Source organism: Sinocyclocheilus rhinocerous, unplaced genomic scaffold (assembly GCF_001515625.1).
Source record: "Sinocyclocheilus rhinocerous isolate Xijiao unplaced genomic scaffold, SAMN03320098_v1.1 scaffold68, whole genome shotgun sequence".
NCBI classification, from domain to species: Eukaryota; Metazoa; Chordata; class Actinopteri; order Cypriniformes; family Cyprinidae; genus Sinocyclocheilus; species Sinocyclocheilus rhinocerous.
In genome coordinates, this window is record NW_015666487.1 from 397,500 (window position 1) to 410,246 (window position 12,747).

General features: G+C 37.9%; 1 protein-coding gene across 1 annotated transcript in view; it reads left to right on the forward strand.

Moving 5' to 3' along the window:
- Positions 1–508: 508 nt before the first annotated feature.
- Positions 509–12,747, forward strand: part of LOC107732417 (tumor necrosis factor receptor superfamily member 21-like) — a 25,325-nt gene continuing 13,086 nt past the window's right edge. The window contains exons 1-3 of the mRNA XM_016543747.1: positions 509–1,001; positions 5,485–6,127; positions 7,501–8,028. Of these exons, the coding sequence (XP_016399233.1) occupies positions 918–1,001; positions 5,485–6,127; positions 7,501–8,028 (1,255 nt within the window). The 5' untranslated portion in view covers positions 509–917. The remainder of the gene's footprint in view (positions 1,002–5,484; positions 6,128–7,500; positions 8,029–12,747) is intronic.

Here is a 12,747-nt window from a genome sequence, read left to right on the forward strand (position 1 = left end):
TAATGGCTAATGAAAATTCAGTGCTGCGTCACATAAAATTAAATTTTTTTTTAAGTACATTCAAATAGGAAACCAATATTAGAAATTGCAATAATATTTCACAATAATACTGTTAAAAAAACATTAAAAATCTTACTGATCCCAAACTTTTGAATGGCAGTGTGTGTATATATACTATTTGTACATATATTCATATTCACATATTATTTTAATATGTAAATTATAAAATTTAAAATAAACAGTATTTTTTTATTCAGCATGTTATATATGTTTTTACACATTTTATACAGGCCTTTTATATTTAACTTTATATACGTTGCAAGGTTAAAATGAAGTCACATTGTCCAATTTACTGTAAGAATTTACACAATGTGTGCCACAATGATAATAATTAACTTTATTACTTTGTGTGTGCGTACGGTACACCTGTGCAACACCTTAGTCATACTATTTGTCAGTCTAACGCCCTGTAGGGTAGACTCCACTTACACCACGACTCCCCCAGTATCCTCCCGGAAACCGGCTCGTATCAGGCCAGCGATACGGCGTGCGGCGCAGACAAGCAGCCAGTGGCGAGTTTCGGTCGTGACGTGTGTCGCCAGTACCCGCCCATCATCCGCAGCCCGTCTTTGCGGCACAGGGAATCCGTAACCTGGACAAACGGCAGCCAGACTTCAGTCCACAGATCCATCCATCATCGCTATGGGAATTATAGCGTTCTTCTTCCAAAACGAAGCGCTTATCCCCTACTACTTGAAACCCGTGCACGCCGGGGCACAGACTATAAAAAGGCGTCAGTGGACGGAATTTGTACACTGAGGGAATAAGCCAGCAAAGGGACAATACCTCACAACAATGTGGGTGTCCTGTTGATGCGGAGATGCTGATGCTCCACCTATGAAGCCGAAAAGTAACAGATGTGGACCTGGGCATATTTAAACAAGAGTGATTCCACTGGGACAATGCCTGGGAAAATGTCTATGACTTGTTCGCTGATAATGGTAAGTGGAGGATACATTTATTTACGCATTATGCTTCTCTTGTCCTCTCGAATATTCTGGCTTTTGTTGGATTTAAAGGGACAGTAGAGGTACCTGGTGTCGCTCTTAGTGTCTACTACTGTAGTGAGGGTGGAGCCCAAACAAAAGATGAGGACAGGATAATAAAGGAATTATTTTCCTTTTAAACGAATTAATAGTTAAGGTGGCACACCTAGGCTTATGTCACAGCTTAAATGGATAAACACAATCTTAAGAGTATTATTGTTGGCTATTGTTTGTGGTACTAATTTCACATATTATCCTACATTAGTCGATATTTAATAATAATAACGCTGAATAACAATTCTATCAAACGTGGAATTGTTAAAGGTTAAATTAGGGACACTACCTGACCTATTTTAAGATGTATTAAAATGGGAAGTATATTTGTTTTCCTCTTGAGTATACATTATTTCACATTGTTGTAGTTGTTATGTTTTAATAATATTCCTACTTATTAGTGTACAGACATTTGTTTTACTTAAAACTGCTGCCTTGTTAAAATTTAAAAAACATTCACTTAATGATCCTATGTTGTTTTTGTTTTGAAGATATTAACCATTGATATTTTTTCATTAAATCAAAGTGATTCGTATGACTTACTATGCCTATAGTCATGGTTTTGATGTCATTGGCTTGATATTTTCTATACGTTTTCATTCTAAAGACATGTGCATGACATATGTTATTGTTTCATAGACAATGCCATGTTGACATGATTTAATATGCCTATTGTGTTGTAAAGATTTACATTACTTAATATCCTCATGCAATAGGAAGTCAGCTGAGGTTAATTTGGTATCTCTCTTTAGACTGGCTCATCCATTAGCAGGCCTTTATCAGGGGACCTTTAAATCCCATAATGCACACAGCTTACTGTTGCTGCTCAGTTTTCAAAAATTGGATTCAGTTGTTTGATACCCATGCAGGCTAATATGCATTGTTAGTCTCACAACGCCAGAAGGTTTAGCGGTTTAAATCATCCATGCACCCTTGAAAAATGTATTTATTGGCATAGACGCAAATGATGCAATGTGTTTGGCAGGTGGCCTGACATTTGCAGGAATATTCCTCGCTCATTCATGCCGCCTACAGACTCGTTGGCTGTTGTCGATTATTAAATGGGCATGAATGCCTCCAGACAGGGAGTGTTTGTTCTTGCTTTGCAGTCTTCAGTTATGATGTATCAGAGGAGTAACAGGTGCCCTGTTTGTCTAGCAGAGTCTGGCACATGAGTCCTGATGATATCACATCTGTCCCCGTGTCTGTTCTTGTAGATTTGCATGCTATGTTTGTCTTGAGGACAACAAACGTTCACAAATCTATCCTGAAGTTCATAGGCAAATTCACTGAGACACACCCCAGATTAGGGGGTTGTTCTTTGACACTTTTACATTTGGTCTCCCCACATATGTTCAATATTTAGTTACATCATTGATTACTCACTAAGTGTAAATAAATGTGAAGTTATGTAATTCTGCATGCACAGATTGCAAGCTCATGTATCAGCGAAAAGCCAAGTCCATTTACTCAAGGGTTAGTCAGGAAACCCCTTGAGTCATTACAAAACATCATGGCTCATAAGAGCAGCTCAGTCAACAATCAAGCCTTGCAAAGTGTAAATTATGGTTTTAAATATCCCGCTTAATATATATTCAGATAAATCTATTGTTAATTGAAAATTTTAGTTTGTTGAACTTTTAGACAAAAAAAAATAATATATATATATATAATTAATAATATTTAATACATGAGACTTTATGGCTCATATAGTATGATATAGTGAAATACAGATACATAGTGTAAAAAAACATCTCAGTTTTATTTAGAAGCACCAAACTGAGCAAAATTGCCAAATGTGGTGTAGTAATTGATATTTACATGGCCAAAAGTATGAGGTTCTGATAGCTTATAACAGTATAACAGAATACTTGCATAAAATGCATGTAAATATCAGTTGTCTATATCTCTAAATATATTTGATATTTTAATGCATAATTTTATTATCAAAGCGCTATTTTTTTTTTATTATGTATAGGGCAAAACAGTGCAATAAAGCCTCTTTTATCATGTTTGACACTTAAATTTTAACATGATTTTCCAAAAAAAAAAAAAAGTATGGATAATCAAGTAAACATTACAGTAAATCCATGTTCATCATGAAATATTATTAACAAAGTTATTATGTTCACTTAATAAAAATCTGTAAAGATCGCAGAGGGAAAAATTGTGTACCACAACCTGAAGAGGACACTTTTAGAACTATTCTAAAAGGCCATTAACTTGATAAAAAAAAACAGATGACAGAAAGCATGTAGCAGATTGTGTATAACACTTTTTTTCAGCAAAGTTTAATCATATTAATAATAGAGGCCTTAGAAATTAATGTATCAAATGTTGTAGGCTTCATTGTTAATATCTGTTTTCTAGCTATTTTCTGATCAACAGAAGATAAAATCTTAGTCTTAATTGAGTTTAAGAAGCTTTTTTTGCTTGTTTGTTGTTTCTCATGGCCTTACAGGTAAATAATATGTCTGTTTAACATTTAGAATAAATATTTATGAATTCTTTTGTGTATCATATGAGTTTCTATGAAAATGGCACTTTGAAAGTCACAGCTATGAAAAGGGTTCGTTTTGAATTGGTGCCAGAACTACATATTTCCGAATGCTGAGACATTACACAGACATGGATGGCAAGAATGCGAATACACTCTCACATAAGAAGTCATATTTATATAAGCTTCCATAAAAATGTCCAAATTAGGTTTCGTACATGTGCCCTTTTAACTCAGACGCTGTTTAGGGTGGGATGAGAAGGTGGAGTTGTAACATGTCTTAGTGTTTTGTACATCACGTCCCTTCTTGTGGTTATCGAAAGCAAGAGTGCGTGAAAAATAGTTTCGCTTATCTTGGGTTGCCAGTTCCTCTTTCCAGAACCATTTGAAAGAAAAACCGACTTGTGAGACAACAGTGTACACATTCGTCGCTTTAGAAGCACACTAAGCATACAGACATTGTCCTGTCATCAGTGAAGTTGTCCCCCTCGCTGCCCTACTTCAAATCCTCGTCTGTTAGCTCACTGCTGGCCCTCTTCTAGAGCTAAGGCCGCTGGGAAAGCACAACTTTGTCTAATCGCTATTCATGTTCAGTCTGTCCTCCTGAAACAATCCCCATCACCACACGAAGAGCAACACGTGCATCCGAGCCCAAGCGCTCTGGCATCGTCCCGCGGTTCCCAGCGATGGCAGTATGTGTTGGCTGGAGAATATTAATGTCATGTTTGTATTGATTCAGCCCTCCCCGTATTAGCAAGGAAATTAGTCTCCTGCGCTTTTATACTAGTCTTCTGTGCGGTCTGTTGTTGAGGAAATGTAATAAAACTCCAGGGGATTCATGATCAGCAGTTAATAGAACTTTGTGTTTAGAAACTGATGATGCAGCGAGGCCCATGTGTGCCGCGCTTTCCAGCATCATATTTTTTGGTGACGACTTTTGTACCGAGCCCAAGATGCCTGTCGTGGCCAAAGCCCCATTTAGATGCCTAATTAAAATGTGGGCTAGCATCATAAAGAATATTAGGTGCAGTTAACATGCTGTGCAGTCGGCTTTGCTGGATGCGCCAGAGGAAAGAGGGGGACCGTTATGATCGGAATTTGGCTTTCAATGGGGCATGCTCAAGCTGTAGTAACTTTAGAGCGGCTGTGTTTACAGGCTTCTTGTCATTAAAAGTTATTCTGAAGGTCACCGGGCTGTGGGAGTGCTGTCAACGCATTCCAGGGTTCCCTGTTGTTGGTCTGTAAAGTGTTTTTGCATGGGTGATTTGTTGCAGACTGTGTAAACGTTACACGACTTTAGTGTTTTAGAGAGGAATTATGAGTTGCTTACGTTTCTGCTTGCATAGCTGGCTGAAGAGAACATGCTTGTTAATCCGATGCCACTGATGTCACAATATAAAGTTCTTGAGGTCATCTGCTCCATATTATGACATCAATATGCTCTTTGAGATATTGCTCATTACCTAAACGTAATGCTAATGGCTGTTGTGATATTCTGTTTTTCTCTTTTTCAATATAATCAATGACATTTTTTAAGCCCAATGGGCAATATTTTTGTACAGCATACTGTTGTGTTATTAATGAATATTTATTGGTTAACAGTAAATACACACATTGAAACAATTGTAATAATAATAACATTCTTTTACAGACAAAAAAAAAAGACAAATTCAAAAAAAGACATGAGTATGTAGCCGTCAAACAAATGAAAGAACTTGATTCCTTTGTAGCACCAGTGGTTTTCTTTATAGTTATATTGTTGACTCTTCTCACAATACAAACCGATGATGCAGTGGTCATTCATGCTAAATAGACTTTTATTGTGTGTTTTGATTGTTTGTATTGTCATTGCATAACAGTCTTTTGTTGTTCTTTCATTGCTGTTAGCTGCTGTTCACTGCGGTCAGTGACGTCTTAACCCACACACTGACCCCCAGCCCGACCACAGAGAAGCCCTTGTCTCCTCGACACTACCACCACATCGACCCCGCCACTGGAAACAAGCTGGTGTGCGACAAGTGTCCGGCGGGCACCTACGTGTCCTCCCACTGCACAGAGGGCAGTGTACGGGAATGCAGCCCCTGCCCAGATGACACCTTCACCCGGGGCGAGAACGGTGCTCAGCAGTGCCACCGTTGTCAGAGACGCTGCCAAGCCCCATTTGTCGAGAAAACTCCCTGTACGTCCACCACCGACCGGTTGTGCGTGTGTCCGCCAGGCAGCTTCTCCCAGGGTGGAAAGTGTCAGCGGTACTCATTATGTCCACCGGGGTGGGGCGTCCGAAAGCGAGGGAGTGAGACAGAGGATGTGCGCTGCCGGTCATGTCAGCATGGCACCTTCACCGACGTGGCATCAGATGCTCTGAGGTGCCGATCTCACACAGATTGCTCGTCTCTGGGCTTAACGCTGCTGATCAAAGGCACAGAAAAGACAGATAGTGTGTGTGGGCCAACTCCAGCCAGTTCGGTCTATGGCCTACTTGGAGAGGCCTTCGTTTCCATGGTTTCCAGCACTGAGTCAGCATATAGAGGTGAGAGTGGAAAAAGCTCAGTGAAGAGCTATTCCTCACTGAATAGAGTGTGTCTAGTTTTCTATACTTGGTAGTGTTATATTCGCCTGGTTTGTTGTACAAGTGCATTCCTCCACTGGTTCTGTTACTAACAGCTCCCTCTTTTCAACTTGATTGCTCAACCCCTTCATCAACTTCCCTAATTTGGTGTTTAAATAAAGCAGTGGTTGTATGTGATGTTTTGTATGCTCTTTAGAGGACTCTTTTTTTTTAGCCTGTACGGATGTAGCTGTTTATGAGCTATAGCTTTTAAAATTCCCTGCTTAGTGCCTGCTAGGCACTTATTTCTAGCTTATTGTCTAAATAATAATAATAATAATTATGTTATTAATAATAATAAAAATAATACTAATATAAATTCATGAAAATTATTTAACACCTTTTAATTCGCACATACACTACCTATCAAGAGTTTTAATGCTTGGTAAGATAATTTAAATGTTTTTCAGAGAAAACTCTTGTGCTCAACAAGACTGCATAAATATTTTTGATCAAAAATACAATAATAAAAAATAAATATTGTAAAAGAACTGTTTTATTTTTAAACTATTTTAATATATTTAATTTTATTTTAATATATTTAATTTTTTAACTATTTTAATACTCCAGTCTTCAGTGTCATATGACCCTTCAGAAATCATTCTAAAATGCTGATTTGGTGCTCAAGAAAAATGTATTATCATTATTATTTATTACTTATTATTATCAATGTTGAAACCAGTTGTGCTTTTTCATATTTTTGTGGAAACTGTGATACATTTTTTTCAGAAGCCTTTGATGAATAGAGTTCAAAAGAACCTCATTTATTTGAAATAGACGTAAACTTTTGTAACATTATAAATGTTTTTATTGTCAGTTTTGATTAATTTAACAAATCTTTGCTAAATAAAAGTGTTCATTTCTTAAAGAAAAAAAAAGCACTTACTGATCCCAAACTCTTGAACATTAGTGTATATGTAAAAATATGCAAAATAGTTTTTTTTTTTTTTTTTAAGTGTTTCACCAAAGCAGCCATAGTATTGCCAGTAGTATTAGTCCTTATCTCTTATTTTCAGAACAAAACTTTTTCTGATTCCTCAGTTTGCATTGACTTCCGTTTTTGGGTCAAATCTGAGCAGTTAAGATGGGAAATCCATGTGAGATTATGTTGGCTGAGCAGCACAGCTCCACTTTGCTATCTACACATGCCAGCTTGATGCTGGATTAAAGTTTTAGATGCTCTCCCTTCTGTTTTGTTGTCTAGGTTAAGCTCATCTTTAGGACTGTATTTAATTCTCTCTCTCTCTCTCTGTCTCTGTTTTTGTCTGCAATTATATGGTCTACTCTGCACACAGCAAGTACTGCAGTTTTACCAGCTACAGAGATTCAGGATGAAGCTGGGCCAGTCCTCAGTAGCACAGACACGGCCCTCGACTCTGAAGAAGACATTCCCACAACCACAGCTTCCTCCAAGGCTAGTGATGAGGATGGCGGAATCTTAATCGCTGCAACTCAGGACCTCCCTAAACTGCAAAACAAGTTTTCCTTATCACGAGACCCCCAGCTTGCCAATCAACAGGCCATGGAGACTCTGGCTGAGGGCAAGGCCCAAGGTTTGGGCTACCGGCCCATCCGCAGGGGTGCACCGAGGCCTAGCACGCACAAGCACTTTGACATCAATGAGCACCTGCCTTGGATGATAGTCCTGCTGCTTCTACTGGTGCTGGTAGTGATCGTGGTGTGCAGCGTAAAGCGCAGTTCGCGAGTGCTGAAGAAGGGTCCCAGACAGGATCCCAGCAGCATCATGGAGAAAGCCATCCACAAGAAGCCCAGCTCTCCAGCTCAGACCAAGGAGAGGTGGATCTACTACTCAAATGGACAGGGTGAGTTATGTTTTTGTATTTTTACAGATATATTTCAATGGTTTGTGTTTGCTTACAATTTTTTTGTGATGGAAATAATATGAGATGGGAGGAAGACCTATATTTCATTGCTTTTGTGGGTTTCTCAGGGGAACACAATATTTTTGTAAGAGAACACTATAGCACTAAAATACAATTGTTTCTCCCATCTCATATTTTTTATTTTCCGTCACCATGTCCTCTTAAAAGCTCCAGAACAAAATAGTCTGATAAGTCTGACTCTTTTTTTGTAAATTTTTTTTTTTCGTCTTTTTTCACATTTTTATCATTTTTCGTCAAAATGTTTATTGAATGTGTCATCAAAATACCTAGATTAAGTTGACCAGTCCAAACAATTAAAAATCAACTTAAACTCCAATTTTAAAAAAATAAATTATATTGCCAAAGTATGTATTTTCAGAAGGTGTGAAGTTTGTAGAGATAAAAATTTGGACATAGTGTGAATAGCATTTAAGTGCTAATGCAAATTCAAATTGACATTAAAGTTATCCAACCAAATAAGTTCATTAAAGGTGATGTGCATTTTTTTTATGTTAAAATACATTTTCCTATCCCAGCGTATCTGTAAGTAAATCATTCGTAGGTTGATTTTCCCAGAAAATTGTAAACACTCTGGTGGTTTCAACAAAACATTGCTCTGTTTGTTTGAGAATCCCGACCAGCACAGCACAGCAACAACAATGCAACCAATGGTGTTATTTTAAGGTGTGGCTACCTGTTTGGCTGACCAATGGCAGGCAGGCAGAGTGTCCTCAAAAAGGAAAACTTGTGCAGACTTTACATGCTTCACCTAGAACTAGATTGATGAATGCCATTTGTGGATTTATGAAAAATTGCTAATGACTATATGCTCTCAGGCAGATGCACAGACACCCAGGACTTTGCAATCTGAATAGTGATACAATGAAATTATAATGCACTAGAGCATCTGTGGATCTGTATCGCATTGAGAACCTCAACAGTTACACAACCAAGACCAACGTCAAGATCACCTCTCGTGTTCTGTCAGTCACATGATCGTACAGAACCTGATCTCCTTCTGTTTCGCATTCGGCTCCTTGGGTAGCATTTGCTTAACGTCTCTGGTGTTTCTCTTTCTCTTTTATTAATTATTTCACACTCTCTGCCCCATAACCTGGTTGTTAATATGCCTCAGAGGCTGATAGGTTAGTTGGGACTGTGGCAATGGGCACCAGCTTATATCAGCCTCAGATATCCACCTGTGTGTATGCTCTAGCAGTTAGAACCAGATTATTCCAGTTCTTTGTGGCTTGAGAGCTAGAGGAGTGTATCGGTGGACATGACCTGGTGGGAGATGAGTGGGGGGACTTACTAATGTGTCATGAGAGGTCTGAATTCAGGGTGCCGCTGAGCAAACATCTAACCATAGGTTTTTAGTATGCAACTCATCCCACACCATTTGTGCTATAGATGTGACTGGTACATTAAATCATGTATAGGATAAAATGAGTAATCAAATGAGTAAAAATATGTCTCAGACTCCCATTGAAACGGAATGTCAGATCATAGAGAATTCGGCTGGGCTATTTTGACTTTAGTTCTATTAAGAAACCACCTAGCAACCACCCATAAGGGTGTGGACACATCAGCAAAATTTCATGGGCAAAAATCATCTGTTGTCAATAGTGTAGTGACGTATGAATCACAGTTCACACAGAGGTCACTTTCAAACCAAGCAGTTTTCTGTTGATCATCGCAGAGAATTTGCATGACCAACTGAACCCGACTGCGAAATCTGTTTGGGAAAACCTTTTGTCCTCATGAAAAGTTCCCAATCCATTGGATTTCTATTGAAATGAATGGATTATACCTATGAAACAAGACATTTGGCCACACCTTAATAACCTAGCACCCAAAAATATACCCCAAACAAAGGTACTGGATTTGAACTGAAATTATGAAAGTGTAACATTGATTTTTTTTTACAGCTTTGTGGACTTCCAACAATTACTATTATTTAGATATTGCTATTATTTATGATGAATAATTATTTGAGCAAAATACCACACCAATTTAAGAGTAGTTTTATGATATTTCATTGTTAATTGGCCTTGAAAATAGTGGAATATCAAGGAAAGGGGGAACCAATGACCTGTTCACGATCATAAAATGTAAAAAAATATGTTAAACACTTCCACCAGGTGCAAAAAAAACTTGCGCTATTTTTACTGCGGTGTTTTTCTCCCTTGCACTCCTAAACGTGAACAATTTCATTGTTTATTGACTTCGGCGAGCAAAGAATTTATTACATGCTGAACTTTTAAATTAAACTGAGAGAGTAGAGCCTCTTCGAATCATGTTAGAAAGCACAGGTAACCTTTACACAGCCGGTTGCCTCCGTGAACACAACACAAAACATTTCCCTAATGCATTCAAGGTGTGTAATTGGGCGGCCTGAAGTGCATGTGTGTCCATTTACTACATTAGTGAAATAATGGCCATAAAGGGCCGCATGGGAAACGTATATAAAGATGAAGGAGCGATCGTACAAATAATGAATTCTTTCATTGGAGGTATAACAAAGCATGCATAGCGGAGATCAAAGACGTAGAACCACCCGCATGTACGCCTCATATAACAACCTCTGCAATAGGTGTTATCTATAAAAGCCCACTGCCCAGAATCAGGGTGGGCTGGGGCTTTTATAAGAGACGATTAGGAACTTCATGGGTGAGCTCAACCTTGCCAGTATTTTGTTTAGGAGTCAGGGAAACTCGGGGGAAGCTTGTAGGATCCCCTTGCTAGTGAACTTCCCCTGGTCTTCATCAGGTGAACGGTTTCATTGTTTTGATGGGGAAGTGGTAATTACTGTGGCTGGTACGGTGTATGAGGTGTCAGTGATTTATGGGATGACTGCGTTGCCGTGAGACATTCCGGCAAAGCCACCACGGCGACTCACTAAAAGGGGGAAGTCCTGACTCCCTTTGAGGATTCCTTTGTTTTGCAGTCAACCTAGACCTGTTGTAGCTGGTTTGCCACCTCATTTGAATTCTCATATGAAGACGTTAAAGGGGTCATATGATGCGATTTCAATTTTTCCTTTCTCTTTGAAGTGTTACAAGCTCTTGGTGCATAAAGAAGATCTGTAAAGTTGCAAAGACTAAAGTCTCAAATCCAAAGAGATATTCTTTATAAAAGTTAAAGAGTCAGCCACGCCTACCTAAAATGGCTCGTAGGCATCACGCGACCCATCGACTTTGGCCTAAATCTCTCAGACAGAGCCCGTCCTCCTTTAACACGCTGTCATGCCGTAGTGACCTCTGGAAACAACAGGCGAGAGGACGGGCAGCCTGCAGGCCTTGGCATTTTTAGATCCGCAGTACAGTCTGTGGCACGCTATCCTCCTGAGAGCTCCAATGAATTTGCTACAGATGGATCCCAAACAAGACAGATCTGGCTTACAGATATATGCTCTAATACCTTCCAGCAGCAGCTGTCCCCTACAATCATCCTGTTACGCTAAACTCAGTCACGTTTATCTGCTGTATAGACTAATTCAACATGGATTGCATTGATCTATGTTGTTTTACATTGGGCTCTCTTGATGAAAGTTTACATGATTTGTGCTTTAACATTGTTTTTTAGAAAACAAGAGTTTTTAAGAAACTAGTATAAAGTTATTGATAAATTGAAGTGTCTTACATTTTTAATACTTTATGGTTGATTTTATTTATTTATTTATTTTTTAAGTTGTTCCGTTTTACATTTTCACTGCTTACAACTAATGTAATTTCATGACTTTTTAATAGTTTTTTTTACACAATAATTGTGAAGCGACAATACAACTAGATTTGTACATTTCCTGAAAAAAACATGAGTGGTGCTTCCCTTAAAAATCTCCATAGGTGGAATCCAAAGTGCGTTGCTAGGTTATTGCTAATGAGTTTTTAGCACATTGCTATGCGATTGCTATGGTGTTCTCTATATACTATTAGTTTTTTATAGTTTTTGTTTGTATTTTTATTTTATTTCATTAGATTTTATTTTTATATTTTCTGTTTTTACTTTAATTTTTGTTAAAGTTTTAGTATTTTTGTTGTTTTTTTTGTCATATATATATATATATATATATATATATATATATATATTAGGGCTGTCAGCTTAACGCGTTAACTTAATTAATTAGTTATGAAAAAATAACGTGATTTAAATATTTTAACGCAGTTAACGCACTGGTCCCGCCCCCAGACCTGTACGTCATCTTACATTTCATACAGTTGACTGTGTTGACAAATATGATACAGGGCAACAACTTCATAAATGTACTTATGCCCTAAAATGAATGATATTGGGGCAAAAAATGCCACTGTATGTGTTTTTGTCTCGTATTTATATCACATGATAAGCAATATCACACGAGCAGTGACAACAATATCACACGAGTGCTGTTTGTCCCGAATATCACTGAGTTTAAATGTGATTTTATACAACAGTTCAGTAAATAAGAAGTTGATATTTCATGCATAGAGAGAGACGTTTACTTCATTCCTGAATGAATCAGCCGTTTGAACGAATCGAATGAAGACATTTACCGCCACCTGCTGGCAGTTTTAGCTTCTTATTTACAGTTTAGTTTTTTTTTAATCATTTTATAAAAAAATATAATAATAATAATAATAATAATAATAATAAAACATTAAAGGGATAGTTCACCCAAAA